Source organism: Amblyomma americanum, chromosome 1 (genome assembly GCF_052857255.1).
Source record: "Amblyomma americanum isolate KBUSLIRL-KWMA chromosome 1, ASM5285725v1, whole genome shotgun sequence".
Lineage (NCBI taxonomy): Eukaryota > Metazoa > Arthropoda > Arachnida > Ixodida > Ixodidae > Amblyomma > Amblyomma americanum.
Genome location: NC_135497.1, coordinates 219,108,467 through 219,126,857, shown reverse-complemented (window position 1 = coordinate 219,126,857; position 18,391 = coordinate 219,108,467). Strand labels below are relative to the sequence as shown.

Genomic DNA, 18,391 nt, shown 5'->3' with positions numbered 1-18,391 from the left:
TCTGCCATGCTGACTAATCCCTTATCTGAGTTTTTCAGGTCAACACAGCCTTTCAAGCCCACGCCCACTACCTCTCCATGCTCCACACCACTGGATTCCTTTCTGCTGAGCTGGCCTTTTTTCTTTTCACAGTTTTGCAGGACAGCTGGTTAAACATCTTTAGTAGCCATCATGCCTGGACAAGATTCACCCTCCCCATCCTAACGGCATTCCCACTTCACACTCTCCCTCCCCTCAGAGGGCCTTCCTCCTTGGAAGGACGACCCTATTTAATCCCAGCTAATGATGAACTCTTTGCCCAGACAACGACAAGTACACTTGTTGAAACATTGGCAAGCACACTGAGGTTTTCCCTTCCTTGTTCACTTTGTGATTATTGTGTAGTGTGTGGTTTTCGCAAAAAAAAAAAGGGAAGTGCAGCAGTTCAAAAAAAATGCTGTAAACTTCTCAGCACATATATGCCAATGGCCATCTTTCTCTTCCATAGTTTGTGTGTGTGCTTGCGTGTGCGCATGCACACTTGCGTGTGCGTGTGTGTGGTGAGGGTATGTGTACAACTGTGCGTGAATACGAGTGTTGTTGCAGCTTACTTTGGTAATTTTTTTCTCATAAAGTTGTCCGCTGTGTTGTGTATTTTTTGGTGCTCTGTATTCATCTACCAGGAGAAGAAGTATGCTGTTAAGCTGCAACTGCTAGCAAAATAGGCCTGCTCCCTGAGGAATTTTTTCCTTTGGTATTACAGGAGAGTGCCCTGAAACGATCCTGCTCAGACCTAGACCCTCGTTCCTTCTCAGAGCCTGACACTTGGATATCAGCTGTTAGGAAAAGAAGAGAGGTGAGTGCATTGTTACACAGTTTTTTTTGGCTCAGCTGTATTGTTTACATTTTGGGGGTGTTTGGTGTGGTTGTCCGATTTTATTTCATTGATACAGCCTAGCAACGTGTTTTGATGCTTGCTTTTGTATCTTTTGTTTGCTATTAACTGTAGCGAATTCCTGTTTGTTCTATTTGTTGCATGGAGTCTGCACAGTACAATGCAATTTTATAGCAGATGTTTAATCAACATGCATATTTTGCCCTGGATGTGTGACCATGTTAGCAGTGACATATGCACAATGCCTTGCTTATGCATGCTGCTGGTGATGATGTGGAACAGCTAGCAGGCCTGCTTAGTACCCACGTTAGCACTTTTTCTCTCCAGGTACTATCAAATTCTAGTTGTTGCAAGCCGTGATCGCAAGCCGTGTTGCAAGCCGTACTCTTGGGTCCTACTGTTTGGACATTACAAGTGCATGACCAGATTGGATTGCCATGCTGTCACTAGCGTATCATCTGCAGGTCAGACTGGTGTTGTTAACGAGCATGTCCTTTCCTGTCTGCTGGTATATCACATGCCTTTTTCTGCATGGTGTGACTCTTGTTATAAGTGATAACACAAGGTGCCACTTCCAGTGAACTTCTTAACCTTTTAAACACCGCGCTGTGAAGCAGTGTTTGAAAGATGAAAATTTTTTTTGGCAATTTACAGATGCTTTTTAAATTAACTGCAAAAAAAAATGTAGCCACATTTACAATGACTAAAGTTTTTTCCATGTTCCATTTTTGGAACATTGGCGTTTCCCGTAAACCGACTGCTATTGTCATTTGAAACAGCTTTTATGGTCTGTGCAGTGCGATTCCTTCTTTTGGCTATCAAGACCACCTCATAGCTGCCTGCAATGTCTTTGCAAATTATGGAGATCAAATTACTGCGCAAACAACTATGCTTAAATAATGTTTTCTTTCATCATGCTTGCTGTATTGCATCACATTCATCGCTTCAGATCCCGTGGTAGGCAGCAGAGCATTTCTCGAGCAATGGCTTTTACAGCATGGCTATGGTACGCACGTCCCATGACGACCCATGCATGGCTCCGTTCCGTGGTCATGTGACCACCTTCTTCACTACTTCACCTGTCTTGCACTTCCTTCATCGTCTCCAGGTAGGGTGCATGCTAGGGGGGAGGGGTGTGCCCACGCTCTGCATGCACCTGCCTCTCGCTTCGTTCAATCTTTGCCATCATCAGGTGGAACACGTGGTATTGAGATGCTCAGAATGCTTAAAAAAACCTGTGAGACGCCGCACGTAGCCAGGAGGTGAGAGCTCGAAGACATGCGGTGGGTCCAACATACGTAGCATGCGCTTGGAATGCTGCTTATGAAGCAACTGCTGAAAAACATTGGCGTATCTGTGCTCACAAATTTTGTTTCTGCCAATTTCCAGTGTTTCAGAAAAGGAACATTTGCATAAAACTCGCTGCCAGCTGAAGACACGAAGGGTTTAGTTCTTTATTTTTCTTTTTCCTGTTAAAGGTCTCCACAAACGCTCTGTGGTGGCAAGGCCCAAAAGATGTTCATTTTACCAGTAATAATTCAAAGTCTACAAATAAGTCAGTAGTAAATATCATAGTTGCAATGCTTTCTACAATCTTCATACAGTATGCAAAAACAAAAATTTTGGAGAAGGGTGTATTTTGAAGGGAAATAAAAAATTCAATTTTGTATATTCTAAATTTGGAACATTGGCAAATAAAAGGTTAATGTGATTTCGGCTTGGTGCTGCAATCAGAGAACAGTGCTTGCCAGCTGTGCAGCACAGGAGCACATCACACTGTTTAGAGGGGACAGGGGTATGCCAAGATATGAAAGCATGCATGCATGCAAGCATTTTGTAAACCTCAACCACAGTTACTGTGAAGTTAGATAATGTAGTGATAATGCTTCATCTGTGGTGGAGTCCTTGGTATTGTGGCATTTGATTACCGTGATGCTTCGGTAATATGTGTTCACACCTTCTAGTGTGGAGCCTCTACTAGTGTGTACGCGAAGCCATCTTGACATGCTTTTGTGGCTTATTTGCCCCTGCGTGCGTTCTGTTGTCTTTTGAAATGAAATGAATTTAGTTTCTTGTTAATGAACATTGCTTGGAAATTGGAAAGTGATGAGCTTGACACTGTTGTGGCAGTCTTGTAGTCGGCACTATGTTATTAATGTCTTTGGCTTCACTTTCCAGGAGCTGAAGGAAAAAAAGATGCTGCAGCAGCAAAGGTTTTTGGAGCGAGCACACAATGCTGGTAATTTGGGAAACTCTTTGCTAAAATGAATAGTGTATTGAAAGTACTGAAATTGTTGTACACCTGGCCATTTCTTTAACCTTATCACCTGGGTTTTGAACAAGCAGTCGTACAGTGGCGTTGGGGAAGTGAGGCGGTGTGCTAAGTCCATGCTTTTTTCAGCCCCCCCCCCCGTTTTTCCACAGAGCACTCTGCAGCCATTTGTTTGATACTCGTGTGATACTGTTAAAGAATTGGCTGGGTGTACATCATTTCTAACTAGTGATACACAAGGATGCAGTGATGAATATCAGTTGATGGGTTCAGAGTGTGGCATCGATGTGACAAGCTTTTGAGTGAGAACATAGCTTTCTGCAGGGTCACCTGAAACTGCACTGCACCACTGGCATTTGTTTGCAAGTTGTATTCCTGAAGAGAAAAAAATGTTTTCTTGCAGTTCTGAAAATATTGTTCGTATGCCTCCTTCAGCTCTTCATTTTAAGGGAAATTAGTGGGCTTGCAGGTATTTTTTATTTTAGCTTTCTTAAAGAATGTGACCCCAAAAAGCTTCCCAGGCAAGGTGCGGAGAATGCACTTTGTAATTGGGGACTGTTTAAGCCCACATTTTCCAGCAGTGCTTTGGACAGGGGTAGAGGGGGGTCAAGGGGACTTTCATCAAGCAGCACGTTTTTTTGGGCTTTGTTTATGCCGACAGTTCTGTTTGCTAGCCAGGTGCAGCTGAACATGTACTTGGGGTTATTATGTTTCCGTTGCTGTGGTCTTAGCTGGAGAGCGTTTGATGAGTGTGCCTGAAAGGAGCTCTGAGGACTAGTCCATACAATTGTTGGTCTTTGTAAAAATTGTTTCAATGGCTCTCTCTGGCTATATTGATGTTTATTCGGCAGAAAAAGATGCATTTACTGCCGAGAAAGTGGCATTTAAAAATTGCCCCCACTCAGTTGAAACTTGTGTAATCACTGAAAAGGACACAGTGGTCACCATTTTGAAGTGAATGGTGGTATGAGCTAGCTTCAGAGATCCATGTAAAAAAAAACTGTCGATGCGCCAGAGTTCACTTGTGAAATCTGCCAGCAATGGCAATACCTGCGTTTCATTTTTTACCTTTTCTAGTTTAGAAAATTTCTGTTTTCAATTAAGATAGTATCTATGCTGTTAAAATGTGACAGTCTAGTGATACAGCAGAATTAATTTGTCTTTGTTGTTGTATTAAGTGTCTTTTTTGTCATATGCTGCGTGTCATTTTTGGCATGTCGTGAAATTTTACTGCCATCATGTGGTTCTTGCTTGCTTACTTGCTTTTGTCATGCAGATGGCACTTTAAAATTTCATTCCCAGCTTCTGTGTAGTTGTAAAAAGAACCCTTGCTTATTTTCTTCCTGGCTAGCACTCTATGGTTACACTTCACGTGATTCTTCATTTCATATGAAAGAGTCAGCATTACTGGTGGCCACTGTTTTGAGATGTTAGACTTTCTGTAATGCTTGTGCAGGGTAATTTTTACAGATCAAGTATTAATACTTCGTTCCATAGCAACTCGAAGGATCCCTTCACACCCAAAGTCATTGTCATTTCTTCCATCTTGTAATGCATTTCCTCATGGATAACTTCAGCTGGTCAACCAAGACATGGGCCATTTGCCAGTGGCTACCTCTCTTGCTGGTGTGCTGTCCAACTTTTGACAGTGCAGTTTACCTGTATAGTTTTCATGTGTTTATGAGTGCTTGCTTGTGTTTTTTTCTCCTGTAGTTGTAAATTTATTGACTGTATGTCATAACTAGCTTGGACATAACTGCTGTTAGCATGGCAATGGGAGGTCGAATAAAAGGTTTAGTATTTGGGGTGTAGCATTATATTTAAATACAGCATATAGGTATATGATCACTGTATTGCAACATCTTTCGGCCTTCATATGGAATGCTGGTTATGCACAAAGTTTGAAAGTTGTGTTTCGGAGCTTAGACGTGTATGTCACGGCCAGAATTGAAAAATAACAGTCCTAAAGTAGGACTGTTTTTTTCTTATTGAATGCTTATTTGCTTGTTTATGGTCATGTGTACACATGATGATAATAAGCAACTTATTGTGGAACCGTACTCCTGCTCTAATTTATGACGTCACAGGTTTCAGCAACTACAACCTTTGTGCGTAAAGTTTTGAGACTGATTTATTTTCTTCTCTAGAAATGATTCCCCAAAACATATGTTGGTGCGTATGTGCAGCGCCATCTTTTCGAGCTAACTTGAGCTTTTTATGTTAATTGCTGTGGCAGCCGCTAGGTGGCATTCCATGTAGAAAAACACATCACTAGTCGTCTGCGCATTCTACTGTGAGTGAATGTGGAGAGATAGACGTCCACCTCGAACAGCGTGTAAACATAAAATTCTGTGTGAAGCTTGGTAAGACTGCCACACAGACGTATGAGCTCCTTCGTGACGCTTATGGCAACGAGACATTACCGCGGGCTTGAGTTTTCGAGTGGCACAAGAGGTTCGTTGCGTGGAGAACGTCGGTAGAAGACTACACAAGGCAGGATCACCCTTCAACCTCACAGAATGAAAACAGCGTAGCTCGGATCAGGGAAATCGTACAGCAAGGCCGCACCATTGCAATCCGCATGCTATCAGATGCTCTCGACATTAGTAAGACAACATGCCACCAAATTTTGCGTGAGAACTTGGGGAAAATGAAAGCTGAATGCCAGACTTGTGCCGCACTACCTCACACAGGACCAGAAGGACACCCGGGCACCAGTGAGCGCTGATTTACTCTCCGAGGCAGAGAAGGATGCTGCATTCATCGACAGCATCATGGCTGAAGCGACACATGGTGTTTTCAATACGATCCTGGAACAAAGAGGCAGAGCGCCGAATGGCGGTCCGCAAGCTCTTCGGCGTTGAGAAAGATGCGGCAACAGAAGACCAAAACAAAGACGATGCTGATAGTTTTTTTCGATGCCAGAGGTGCCATACACCACCAGTTCGTCCCGCAAGGGCAGACGGTGAATCAGGAGTTATATGTCCGCATGCTCCAACACATGCGTGATGCACTGCGACGCTGTCGCAATGACTTATGGGCATCTGCACAATGGGTTCTTCTCCACGATAACGCAGGCCGCACACTGCTCTCAGCACGACAAAATTTCTCGCCAAGCACAGCATTACTGTACTTCCCCATCCGCCATACTTGCCTGCCCTCTCCCCATGCGACTTTTCCCTGTTTCCTCGTGTGAAGATAGCCCTAAAAGTTCGCTGGATGGGGAGCTTGGAGGTCATTCAAGACGCCATGACAAATGAGCTGACAGCCCTGCCAAAAGAAGCGTTTTCCAACTGTTTCCATGACCTCAAGAAGCGTTGGGAGCTGTGTATAGACTGCTAGGGAGACTATTTCGAAGAGGTGCTGCGCAAATGATTTCAATGTTAAATGCATTTTTTTTAATGAACTCAGTCTCGGAACTTTACGCACAAAGATTGTAATTGATAATAAGCAACTTATTGTGGAACCGTACTCCTGCTCTAATTTATGACATCACATTTTTCAGTAACTAATTTTTAGTTGTCTTTATATGATATGTCTGCGCTAATCTCATTTTGTAATGCTTTGTTGAGCTGTTGGTAGGCACAGAAAAATTTTTTGTGACAAAATATTTTTATATGTATTAAAGTGATCAGTTAGTGTAATTGATTTAACAACTTTATATCATTTTGAGATCATTCATGAGTTTTATTTGGGATGATGTGGTGTACATTGCATGGAGTGCCTTATGAGGGTATTTCTAGAAATATTGCCCTACCTATAAGGTATCATTGAAACGTATAGCAAAAGACTTGAAATTCAAGCAGTGTGAACATGGTTTTAATGTCCTATGGTTGGCACCATGGGTTGCTGGTTTTTGCCCTGGTGCAGTCCCGTTTGTGCAGCTGCCGCTTTTCGACAGGGTGTCCAACTTTCTCTGTTTCATAGATTTCACCTTAGGTGTTGAAAAACTTTGGGAAAGACGTTAGGAAATTTCACGTGGTGTTTTTTTTTTTTAGGCGGACACTACTTCTTTCTCATTAAACTTTTGATGTGTTTCCGATAGTTAGTGCTTGTGTAAATTATTGTTCTTAACCAAAGTATATGTCTGTTTGTGTATCATGGCTTCAGTAACTCTGCATCAGATTAACTTTTTAGGCTTGTCTGATGTATGCTAATGTAGGCATTAGTTATATCATTGTTTCCATCGCCACCTGGCTTGGCTGGCTTGGCACTGAAGGGGAAGAAGAACAGTCTTGACTGGTTGTCCAGATGGTTGATGTGCTCAGCCTGTAAATTTTAGCCGAGTATATGTCTTGTACAGTAAAAGTTCATTTAAGTCAAACTTCAAGGGACCAGAAAAAATGTTCCAATTATCAAAAAATTTGAATTGTCGAATGACCCTGAAAAAAAACTAGGCTGTACTGCGTGCATACTGTTGGAAACGTCAAAGCAGAACTGCACCAAAATAGTAAAGGACCCCTGCATCCTTAATGGTGTGAAGTGGTGGAGCTCCACCGCTGCCTTGTCACATGCGTCATAAGTAGCACCGTTGCGTATGAGGAGTGAGAAAAGAAAAAGGGGGGAAGAGAACACCAGCGATGTGCCAGTCGGCATCCGAAATGGTGTTTAGCTAAGCTAGGTTGGCTGGCTGATGCACGGGTGATAGGAACAAAGCTCAGATAAGCGAAATCGAAACTAAGCGGTCAAACTATACTCTGCGACGGGGCTTTTCATTTTTTGTCACGCCTGCTGCTGCGTGCATCTCAGAGGTGTGCAACCAAATCTGCAGCATGGAACTCAAGTTTTGAGTTAGGCTATTTCGACAATTCCTTGCCGCGCCGGCCATATCTGGGCACGGCATCCCTTCAGGAACCTGGTGTGAGACCCGTAGACGACCATTTAACAGGTGTGAGACCCTTAGCATCTAAATGAGAAAGCATCCGATGCTATCGACTTACGTGGCCATTGACTGGGACTGAGCCAGCAGTTCGAATTGTCCAGATTTCAGAATTAATGGGTGTCGAATTAATGAGCTTTTACTGTACTACTGCTATTATTATTGTTGCTACTATCATTGTTATTGCAGCTGATTTTTTGTGGTCCATGGAGGTATTCACTTCAAGCATTTGAGTTTTGTTTAATTTTTTAAGTATTAGAAATAATATTTGCTGTTTGGGAACTTCCCTCTTTTATGTAAAATGAAAAGGCTGAACAATAATACTGTTTTGTTTCTTTTGGCACAAGGAATTGTTAAAAAGGCATAAGCAGGTCTAGTCTACTTCTGATGCCTTGTCTAATTTGTGGGCCTGTAAAATTATTCCAGACCCCTTAACTAAAATACCCTTCATAACTAAGTGCAGGTTTTGGATAGAGAAACCAGTTAATGAAAAAAAAAAAAAGAGTGTTCTTTGCAGCTCTTTAGCAGGTCTAGTGGATAGGATTTCTTTTTACCATCTTCATTCCATCATTTGGACTCCTTTCTTGGTTCTCTGTTTTTATGAACACTCTCTTTTCGGGGGGTCTGAGGTCCATATTTCTACCCTGCCTTTTCCACCTATCTTCGGCAGATTTGTAGATGAGAATATGTTGCCTGGTCTAGAATGAACGTTGTGCGAGCATACTGTTTATGAGCAGACACGGCAAGTTTCTGAAGGCAGAATTCTTTTATCGACATCAACAGATTTCTTGACATATAAAGGAAAGTCCAAATCCAAACTTTACTTTTACTCTGAACTTATTTAGCTGGCCATTTTTTTTTGCTGCAAGAGTAGTAAAACTTCACTAATTTAGTGGCACAACACCTACATGCATAAACCTGCAATTTGGAGTGTGTAATATACTCTATTATTTTTTCCAGGTCAGAAAGGGAAGTCAAGAAAGAAGGTAAGCTCCGGATGCACTATAAGGTTCGAGATGTATGATAAATATGTGATGTTTGTTACTTGCATAACCTTGTCAGAAGCTTTTCTTATGATTTCTTTTCATTTTGCAGGAGTCTCAGTTTTTAGACAGTGAGTTTGATGATGCAGATTATGCAGAGGAAGGAGAAGAGATGGAAGAAATTATAGCAGAGTTTGAAAGGGAATTCAAGAAGTAGGTGTCAGACTGAGCTTTTGAATGAAGCAAACAAAAAGCATTGGCAACATGACCATATCTATCTGCTGTGTTTCAGGAAACAACTTGGTGCTGATCAAGTGGGCACAAGCATTGCTGAATATTATCAACTTCAACTGGGAACTGAAAGGATCAGGTTCGTTTGAGCACCTGTAACTAAATTTATGTAAAAATCAAAGTGCACGATGTGGTATGGTTCACTACTGTGCTGATCAAAATTCCAGGAGTTTGACAGGGCACCTGGAATGACAGTGGTTATTTCTTTATTGTGGAAAAGCGACTGGCTAACTTTTAGACGCAGGTGTCGTTAAAAAAAAGAAAAACCTGCAATCTTCTGCATTGCTTAATATGGCATGCATTCTTTTTTCTTGTCTATGCAGAGCACCAGAAATCCTCTTCCAGCCCAGCATAATCGGCGTTGAACAAGCGGGTGTTGCTGAAACCTTAGAATTTGTGTTTTCTAGGTACACTAAAGAACAGCAGTCTTTCTTGGCTCAGGTAATGGAGCACACTTTTGTATTCAGGTACTGTTTGTTAGCACATGAACAACCTTAATCCTTTGTTTTCTTTTTGGCCACGGAACAGGGGAATTTACTTTTCTTATTTGTGATGGTGCTTAACTTTAGTTCATTAAGTGTGGAGTTGCACACATTTGTAGTGTCAGCACTCTTTGATCATTTACTTTTCTTATTTGTGATGGTGCTTAACATTAGTTCATTAAGTGTGGAGTTGCACACATTTGTAGTGTCAGCACTCTTTGATCATTGTCACAATGAACTATATGGACAAAGAAAGAGATACTTTATGAAAGTTCTGGTTTTGGTTTGGCCATGAAATGTAGTAGACAGATTGATGAAACTGATGTGCTGTGCTCATGCCGTGGCATGAGCATGCTGCAGGGCGCTGTGTATTGTAGCCCTCCACATCTACTCGTTCAGGCGGTGTGTGCATAGCACTGGCTTGACTGTTCATGAAATTGAACTCATGTTGCTTGCTGTCCTGCTTACCTTGTCTACACTGCCAGAACACTGAGGCTTGTCGCAAGTGAGTGATGAGTGTACAAGCAACTTTGACTGCTCCTGCTGTGTTGGAGCTTCTTTGAAGTACTTACTGCCTGTAGCATGAACTGAAATGCACTGCATAGTTCAAGGCTTGATGAGTGTACAAGCAACCTTGACTGCTCCTGCCCTGTTAGAGCTGCTGTAAAGTACTTACTGCCTGCATCATTAACTGAAATGCACTGTAGAGTTCAAGGCTGTGTACATAAATTTATTCCTCACTGCAGTGAGAGCATGGTTTCCAAGGGAAGAAAAGATGAATAATGGTGAATTTGTTTGGTTCCTTTCTTATTGGTTATTTGAAATACTTCTCAAGGCTGTCAATAAGGTCATTGGATGAATGGTGGCGTACGCTGTTGTAAAACAAAAAAGAAGAGAGAGAATACAATTGGGTAGTTTTGACAAAACTGTTTGTATAAAACACTGAGTAACAGCAGATATTAATGAAGTGCGACACTGAAAATGAGGTATAAAATTAAGCTAATCAACCAAAAATCTAAGCATGATTAGACATGAAACCTATGAGTGCCTAGCATGTAGCAGAAGTTATACGTTTAACACCAAAAAAAGGAAGAAGTCAACTCCATTTGTGGGAAGTACATAAATGCTCATGAAACAGTAGAAACAAATGAGAATAATTATAACATAATTTAAATGGGAAATATTAAGAGCTAGTTGCATATCAGAAATGGTTCAAGGTGTCAAGAAAGAAAAGAAGGAAAAGGAAGTTAGCTTTGAAAGGCTGACATCACTGCATATGAGATCATTAAATTTAGCTGTATTAGCATCTGGGGCAGTGTGCGATAGTACTAAGTTGCAACTCGTAATGGTGCGCACAATAAGTGACATTGTTTGTGAAGGTTAATGAAATGCAGTGTGCTTAACTTTGTGAGGGTAATATGTCACGGAAAGATGGATGCAGGTGACTGAAAGAAACTTTGATGTAGTGGTATGTGGTGGTTGATCAAGTTTATGGTGATTTGGCTAATCTTCTGATTCTACATGATTTTTTAATGCACTAACACTTGGCATATTTGCATGGTCTGAAACAATGAAATGCACAGTTCAGTTTTGTTAAGAATTTACATTAGTTTTTAGGCCTCTTCTGAATGCCTGTTTGCTGATGCATATTCAATTTTAGGGTGGACTAGGGTGAATTAAGCAGGTGTCTTTAGATATGCCGAAGCATTCAGAATTGTGGTTAGGACAACAAAGCAATGGTTCTGACAGTTCTGACCTTGTTCTGAATGATTGAAGGTGAGTAATTAGTGGCAAGTTTGACGGAACTATTATTTACAAAGTGAGCTGTTGCCATGCGAAAAGAACTGAGTAAATGGCATTAACCAAGATGAATGTGTGCTTGCCACTTGAGGACCAGTAGTAAAGACTGATGATTGGTGACAAAATTAATGTTACAATATTTTATGCAGTCATCAGCAGATAGCCTAACTTGATGTGGCATATCACTGACTAAGTCATTAATGTAGAGTAGTGGGCCAAGGAAACCCTCCCTGGGGTATTTCAGAGAGGATTTAGATAAGAAGTTAATGTTGTTAACAAATTAACTGAGCTGAAGGTGGTTTTAATCTAAGGAGTAATATGAAAGTCAGTGTTCAATTGTGTTGATTTGTGTTTAAGCATGACAGGATCAAATGGACAGCATCAAATACTTCAGAAAAATTTATAAAAGCTGCTTAATTTACCCTAGTGCAGCCTAATATTGAATATGCATCAGCAAATTGGTGTTCAGAGCAGGCCTAATAACTAATGTAAAGTCCGTACTAGCAAAGCTGCATAAACTTCAAAATGCGAGTTGTAGTCTGATGAGTTGAGTGCCCTGTGAGAAATTACTGCAAAAGCTATGTTAGTAGTATTTGAAATATGTTATAGGCTTCCAAGCAGTTAATGACTTGGTGATGAATTATGTGTTTTAGTCAGTTGTTTCGATTTTTGAGGTAGGGTGGTAAAGGAGGGAAGAAGAATGGTCACATGATTTAAGGGTAGTTATCGCTTTATCACTTTTGTTGCATGCCAGTCATTTGATTAAAACATTTTAAAATGATTTGGGAATGCTGGTTAAGCTATGTTAATCAGAGCTGGTAAAGATCTTAAAGGGGCTCTGAAATTCCTTCTGAAAAGAGTACATAAACTTACTCAGTCACTACATTCTCTCGTGAAATTTTTCAAATTAAAATCCACATTCAAGTTCTGACTACAGATAACTCAGCTTCTACAAAATGCATTTAAAAAAATGTTTGCTGGAGGATATTCGTGAAGCAGCGTCCTTTAACATCTCAAGAATGCCATACCTTTATTGAGAGCCCCTTTCAGAGTCCCTTTAAGATTATCTAGTTGGTATAAAATACCAGTCTCATAAATGGTTATTTCAGCCTTGAGATGTCAAAATAGGCACTTCTATGAGGAAATGAGATGTTTTTAGTAGTAAGCATGAAGGAAAAGTGTTACTGAAAGGCTGTGCACACTTGAATTCAGGAACCAGAATTCTGCTGGTATTGGTGAGGACCACACCCAGATTGTTATTTGGTTTATCACTTTGGTTTATTTGGTTTATCAGAATTTGCTGATGTTATTTATAGCATGGGTAAAGGATCTCTTTGGAAAAATGCCATTGAATTGATTTGAGTAGTTTGGTATTGCTTATTTCATTCTTTGTATTTAGTCCACATATTTGAGGGACTGATGCTAACAGCTTGTCTGTATAGACATTTTTAATAATACCATCTGGAAAGCCGAGGAATAAACCATGGCACATGTTTACTCTGCTGAAGGGCTGATGAGGGCTACATTGCTATGTAGGTGCTTGATAAAGTTTTCCCACCGAGCTTTGAAAGACAGGTTCTAAGTGTCACTCTTGTGCATTAAGTACTGGCTGTGTTTCTTTATTTTGTAGAATGTGTTTGTAACAGGCAGCCCAGCATTGCTTCCTGGCATTTGTGAGCGACTGTGCACTGAACTCCTGGCGATGCGTCCTTTTCAGTCCCCGTTCTCTGTAACATTTGCAAGTAAGTGTAGAGATTATTTGTCTCTGATATGTATACTGATGCCATGATATGAAAGAAAAGCATGATGACAAAATGAGGTTACAGCCTTGCCGCATTGCAGCTGTGACAGCAGAGCCTTCGATCCTTAGCAGTGTTTATTGTAAATGGTAATTTAGAATGTATGGCTTTAAGTTGTAAATCAAAACCAAGTTATGAAATGTGTTGGAATGGACAAAATTAAAATGTGTTGCTTTATCGTTTATCCTAAACTAAACCATGTTATGAAACTTTGGGTAATGGATGAGTCCATGTATATATTAGGATGGCATGTCGACGTGTACCAAAACTTCGGTAGACATGTTTTTCTGTTTCAGCCCGTTTTTAAAAACCTGTACAGCTGCAGGCAATTAAACCTGTTAACTGATGCTTCTCCTAGGTTAGGCACTGTTCTTCACAAGCAAGTGTGCTCAGTGAAAGTTGGGAATACTCTACTTTGATAAATGCAAAAAACTGCTAAGAGAACTCATCTCAACTGCTCAGTTGCTAAGCACCTGTAGCGACCACCATCGCGGCACCGCGTCTATCGTGCCAGCCAGCGCGAGCTTTGAATGTTGGGCTCTGGCGAGTGCGAGCATCGAACGCCAGAGCGCTCTCGAGGTCGGCAAGCAGCTCGGACGCTTCGTTCCTCAGCTGGTTATGCCTCGCTGCATCGGTTCCCGTCGTCCAGCGAAATAAATGTGGGCCCCTCCGTGCCCACATACCTAGCTCCAACTGCTGCAGCTTGAAATACAGTCGGAAAAGATGCATTCTTTCAATATCTTTTTATAGCTTTTCACTGGTGCAGGCTGTTCCACTGACTGTCTAGGTGGATTAACTGTGATTGGCTGTAGGGTGTAAAATGTCATAGAAGACAGTGCCTGTCTGTTTTGAGCTTTATTCGACAGGTGCAAATGTGGTGTCACAACTGGCTAGAGGCCCAATGTGCTGAATGTGCTTAACATCAGTACCTTATGTGAAGCTTTGGAGAACCACGTTTTTATATTTACGCTGTGGTACTGATCAGAACAGTAACAGTAAGGCGTGGTTAAGGTGACATGCACACAGTACAAGGGGCTGCTGAAGGAATCATGATGAAGTGCATTTCATTTGGTGGGAGGGCGTTAACAAGGTGTGGGGAGGTTGATTTGCTCAGATTGTTAATGTGTAAATTGTTGAGTTATTATGCGACCAGGTTTTGCAAAAAATGCCACATGGAACAGCAGGCATTAAAGTATCTGAAAATTGCTGAAGCCAAGGAGCTGCAGAGAAGCTTTACCTCCTATATGAACAAGTTTGATAATTGTAGCTGTTTTTGGATGGAGGATGCTTACACGGAGACTTTTTCAGAAAACCCAGCCTTGGACAGCTGGAAAGGTGCAAGGCAGTGTGCTGTTCAAAGAGATTTCCTCAACAAATTTTCCATCAAGAGGGCCGACTATGAAGAGAAAGGTCCCGACTACTTGAAGGAGCACTGTTATTCCAACGTCTCAAGCTCACCTGTTGTGCAGTCACCTGCCAAGGCCTTGACAATGCAGTCAAGTACATTGTGACAGTTGTGCCTGTTAATTGTACAAAGAAAGAAGACACTCATGGCCAGCCGTGAATTATGTGATCATTATTTACTGAATGGCATTGCTCTGTGTACTAGTTTCATGCCATCAAGAAGCACATTACTCCAGAGTGAATTGTCTTTTTTCCTAGACGTCATGAGAACCACATACTTGTAACACCATTGTAAAATAAACTAGCTTACATATCTATGAGTCTATTTGTTCCTTGGGAATTTATAATAGTTGGGGTGATGCCATGACAGGCTTTGTTGTGCTTTACCAAGGCTATATTGCTGACAACAGGATTCTCACACTTGACATGCCATTGCACAATGCAGCAAAATGGTAAGTATGTTGTACCTGGGGGCTAGCATCTAAACACATGGAGACTTAGAAATGGTTTAGCTTCGAGCTGTTATATTAAACTTTAAAACAAGTTAAAACCTAGTGACAATGAAAGCAAAACCTCAGTTTATACCCTGAATGGTGCTGATGCAGAATTTCAAGGTTTGGAAGTGTTTTTTTTTTGTTCACAACTGCAGGTTGGTAATGAAAGCAACTGCTCCCATTAAAGGATGACCAAGTCTGTGACATAAGTTTAGTAGAAAAAGGCACGCTTATGTGTGCAGGACTTGTGTGACCAACATGACAGCTTCACATTTAGCATAATCCCCAATGGACACTCGAGCAGGGGTAGTTTACAATCTGTAGCCAAGCTAAAGTTGTAAAAATGAAATCCATGATTGGGAAGAGCCGAGGTTTTCAATATTTTCAGAAATTGGCAGCCTAGGTGGTCAGAATTAATCTGGAGCCCTCCACTATGGTTTCTCTCAACTCGTGCAGCTTCGGTACGTTAAAACCCCACATAACATACCGTTCCCTAAACTGAAATTTTAGTTCTAGTAGTAGTAAATAAGTATCTTTTTATGGTTGTAAATTATGTCCAGAATGATGCAGTGGCGAGCTAGTTGGCATCAAGCTAGTGATTTCAGAATGTAAACGATGGAAACGTTAAAATTGTAAACAGCAAACAAACTTTAGTATCCATGTGGCTGTACGAGGACCAGATCTTGACTGTACAAATATTGTTGTGCAAGTAAATGTAACCGATGGAAAATAAAATTTTCAGAATAGCATTCAAGGCAAACTGTAAAGCAACTGTGCCAAGGGCTGAAACTGGTTTATTTGAAGCTGTTTCAGTTTTTTTCTCTGCATGTGAACAATGACGTGATATGGGAACATAATTACAGAGCATTTGTGTCTCCACTATTAGTTAACCAAAAAGAAACTAAACATCCCTATTTTGTATATTATGACAGCAAGTTCAAGCAGATATTCCTTCCAGTATTCTTCATTTATTCATCACTCCACCCGGGGAGATGCTTCAATGAAAGCGGCAAGAAAGTACGTGCTAGCACAATTCAGCACATGCAACACTGCCATCGCTGCAGCAGGACAGAGCACACCAGAACACACATAATGCCAAATACAACAAGTAAACTACCACTGAAGCGATTTCAGTCGGCCTTGCACTGGCGATTCTTCATGCACAGCCGGGCAAGCAAGCCAGCCATTTGAAGCAACGAGTGTACGCCTTGAAGGGTTCTCATTTGGGTATAGCCTATTTCTTTGATGAACTCTAGCTTGACATCTTCTCGCATATCATGGCTCTTGCAGACACGAAATATGTTCACGATGATGTCTTCGGCGGAGTAGCCAAGTTTCCACATGTGCAACATGATTTTGTACGCATTGTCCAGCTGGCCGTCAACGCAGTGCTGCAGCATGTCCTTGATTTGCTCCGGATGCGGCTCGTCACATACCTTGAAAACGTTCTGGCTGTTCACATGTCCAAAACCCACCACCGTCGATTGGAGGTTGTTGATTGCCTGACGCATGTCGCCTTGGGCTGTGAATACCAGAGCCTCCAAACCATCTTCTGCGTAGCTTGTATTTTCGCGTTCGCATATGTCGAGCAGCTTTGCAAGGATCTGTGCATCCGTCAAGCGACTGAAGCGCACAACGGCACATCTAGATTGAATGGGCTCGATTATTTTGTCCGAAGTGTTGCATGCCAGAGCAAATCGAGTAGTCTTCGAGTAGATCTCCATCGTACGACGCAGGGCTTGCTGCGCTCCTTCCGTCATACTGTCTGCTTCGTCGAGAATTATTATCTTGTGCTTACCTAGCGCAAGCGTCACTTTCTTTTGTGCGAACATCTTGATCTTGTTCCGAACAACATCGATGCCTCTATCATTGGAGGCATTCAGCTCCAGCACGGCTTCGCGAAATGCGGGCCCAAGGAGAATTCGTGCCAAGCAGAGGATTGTCGTCGTTTTACCAACACCGGGAGGACCGGAAAGAATTACGTTCGGTACGTTACCTTCTCGAGAGAACACTTCTAGGCGCGCGATGGTCTCTTCGTTGCCCACAATTTCTGAGAATTTTGCGGGCCGGTACTTTTCCACCCAAGGTATGCAGTCTTTCTTTTTCTGGGCGCTCTCCGAATCGACATCCATCGCCTCTGCCATCACAGCAAACGTTTCACGTAAATAAAACTACTACAATTTGCAAGTATGTAGAGCGAGCCCACAAACGTACCACAACTTCGTTACACAAAGAAAGCGCGCCAAAATGCGTACTCAGTGAGAGCTTTTTGGTAGAGCGTTCTGCAATATAAAACTAGAGTAAAGAAATGCAAGCATCTTGACTTCGGTGTGGTACTTCGCGCCACTGCAAGGAAGCGGCGACATGAAGCGGAGCGGGAGTATAGTGGCGACCTCACCGAGATGCGGCGGGAGGTGGGAACAGTCCGTTTAAATACGAAGCGCGTGCGTCCCCGAGTTGCGCCCTTCCTCCATTAGTGGCGCGCTCCCCTTTAGTAATACCCCTGTCACACGGCCACTTTCAAGCGCAATCGAGCTCGATCCTGCTGACTCGATGCCGATTCCTCAAGAGTGCTTGAGGCGCTTGAGGTTCCAACACTGATCTCCACTAGGTGGCTGGATGCCGCATTCCCGCTTTCTGAAGTGGGCGCAAGCATGGAGGAAGAACAACTAGGGGGGAGCGTGACGTCATAATCTTGAAGCCTAGGCTGCGTTCCAATACTCCCAAGTAGACGGCTACTTAGACGTCTAGCCGGACAGCCGCCATCTTGGGACGCGTTCCATTTCTCGGCGAAGCAGTCTCATAAGACTGCTTCGCCGAAGTCCACATCGATGCAGGCTAACTTGCTGTCTAAAGATGGCGGAGTTGATGTACGCTGATGAGCGAGTCGTGCTCTTGCGGGCGTCGGACTGTACACGGAGTATAGGAAAGGAAAAATGCGAGTCATTCTATTATGTTATTTGGTACGCAAACTAGTGGCTAATTAATCTTCGTGGACGTGCGATTCCTAGAAGTGAATCACGCAGGAGAAAATCGTGCAGTTGAGAGCTTTGCTACAGCAGCGGACGCTGTAGGTCTGTTTACGTGATCCGGCATCTGACGATGCCGGATCT

The 18,391-nt window shown here is 42.2% G+C and overlaps 2 protein-coding genes across 2 annotated transcripts in view; one reads left to right on the top strand and one right to left on the bottom strand.

Moving 5' to 3' along the window:
• Arp5 (Actin-related protein 5) overlaps positions 1 to 15,104 on the top strand; it is a 32,558-nt gene extending 17,454 nt beyond the window's left edge. The window contains exons 11-18 of the mRNA XM_077648496.1: positions 743 to 835; positions 3,053 to 3,113; positions 8,986 to 9,011; positions 9,121 to 9,221; positions 9,301 to 9,378; positions 9,623 to 9,740; positions 13,212 to 13,323; positions 14,689 to 15,104. Of these exons, the coding sequence (XP_077504622.1) occupies positions 743 to 835; positions 3,053 to 3,113; positions 8,986 to 9,011; positions 9,121 to 9,221; positions 9,301 to 9,378; positions 9,623 to 9,740; positions 13,212 to 13,323; positions 14,689 to 14,891 (792 nt within the window). The 3' untranslated portion in view covers positions 14,892 to 15,104. The remainder of the gene's footprint in view (positions 1 to 742; positions 836 to 3,052; positions 3,114 to 8,985; positions 9,012 to 9,120; positions 9,222 to 9,300; positions 9,379 to 9,622; positions 9,741 to 13,211; positions 13,324 to 14,688) is intronic.
• Positions 15,105 to 16,054: 950 nt separating this feature from the next.
• RfC4 (replication factor C subunit RfC4) lies at positions 16,055 to 17,570 on the bottom strand. Its single transcript, XM_077648495.1, has one exon. The coding sequence runs from the start codon at positions 17,420 to 17,422 to the stop codon at positions 16,409 to 16,411; it is 1,014 nt and encodes a 337-aa protein (XP_077504621.1). The 5' UTR covers positions 17,423 to 17,570; the 3' UTR covers positions 16,055 to 16,408.
• Positions 17,571 to 18,391: the final 821 nt, after the last annotated feature.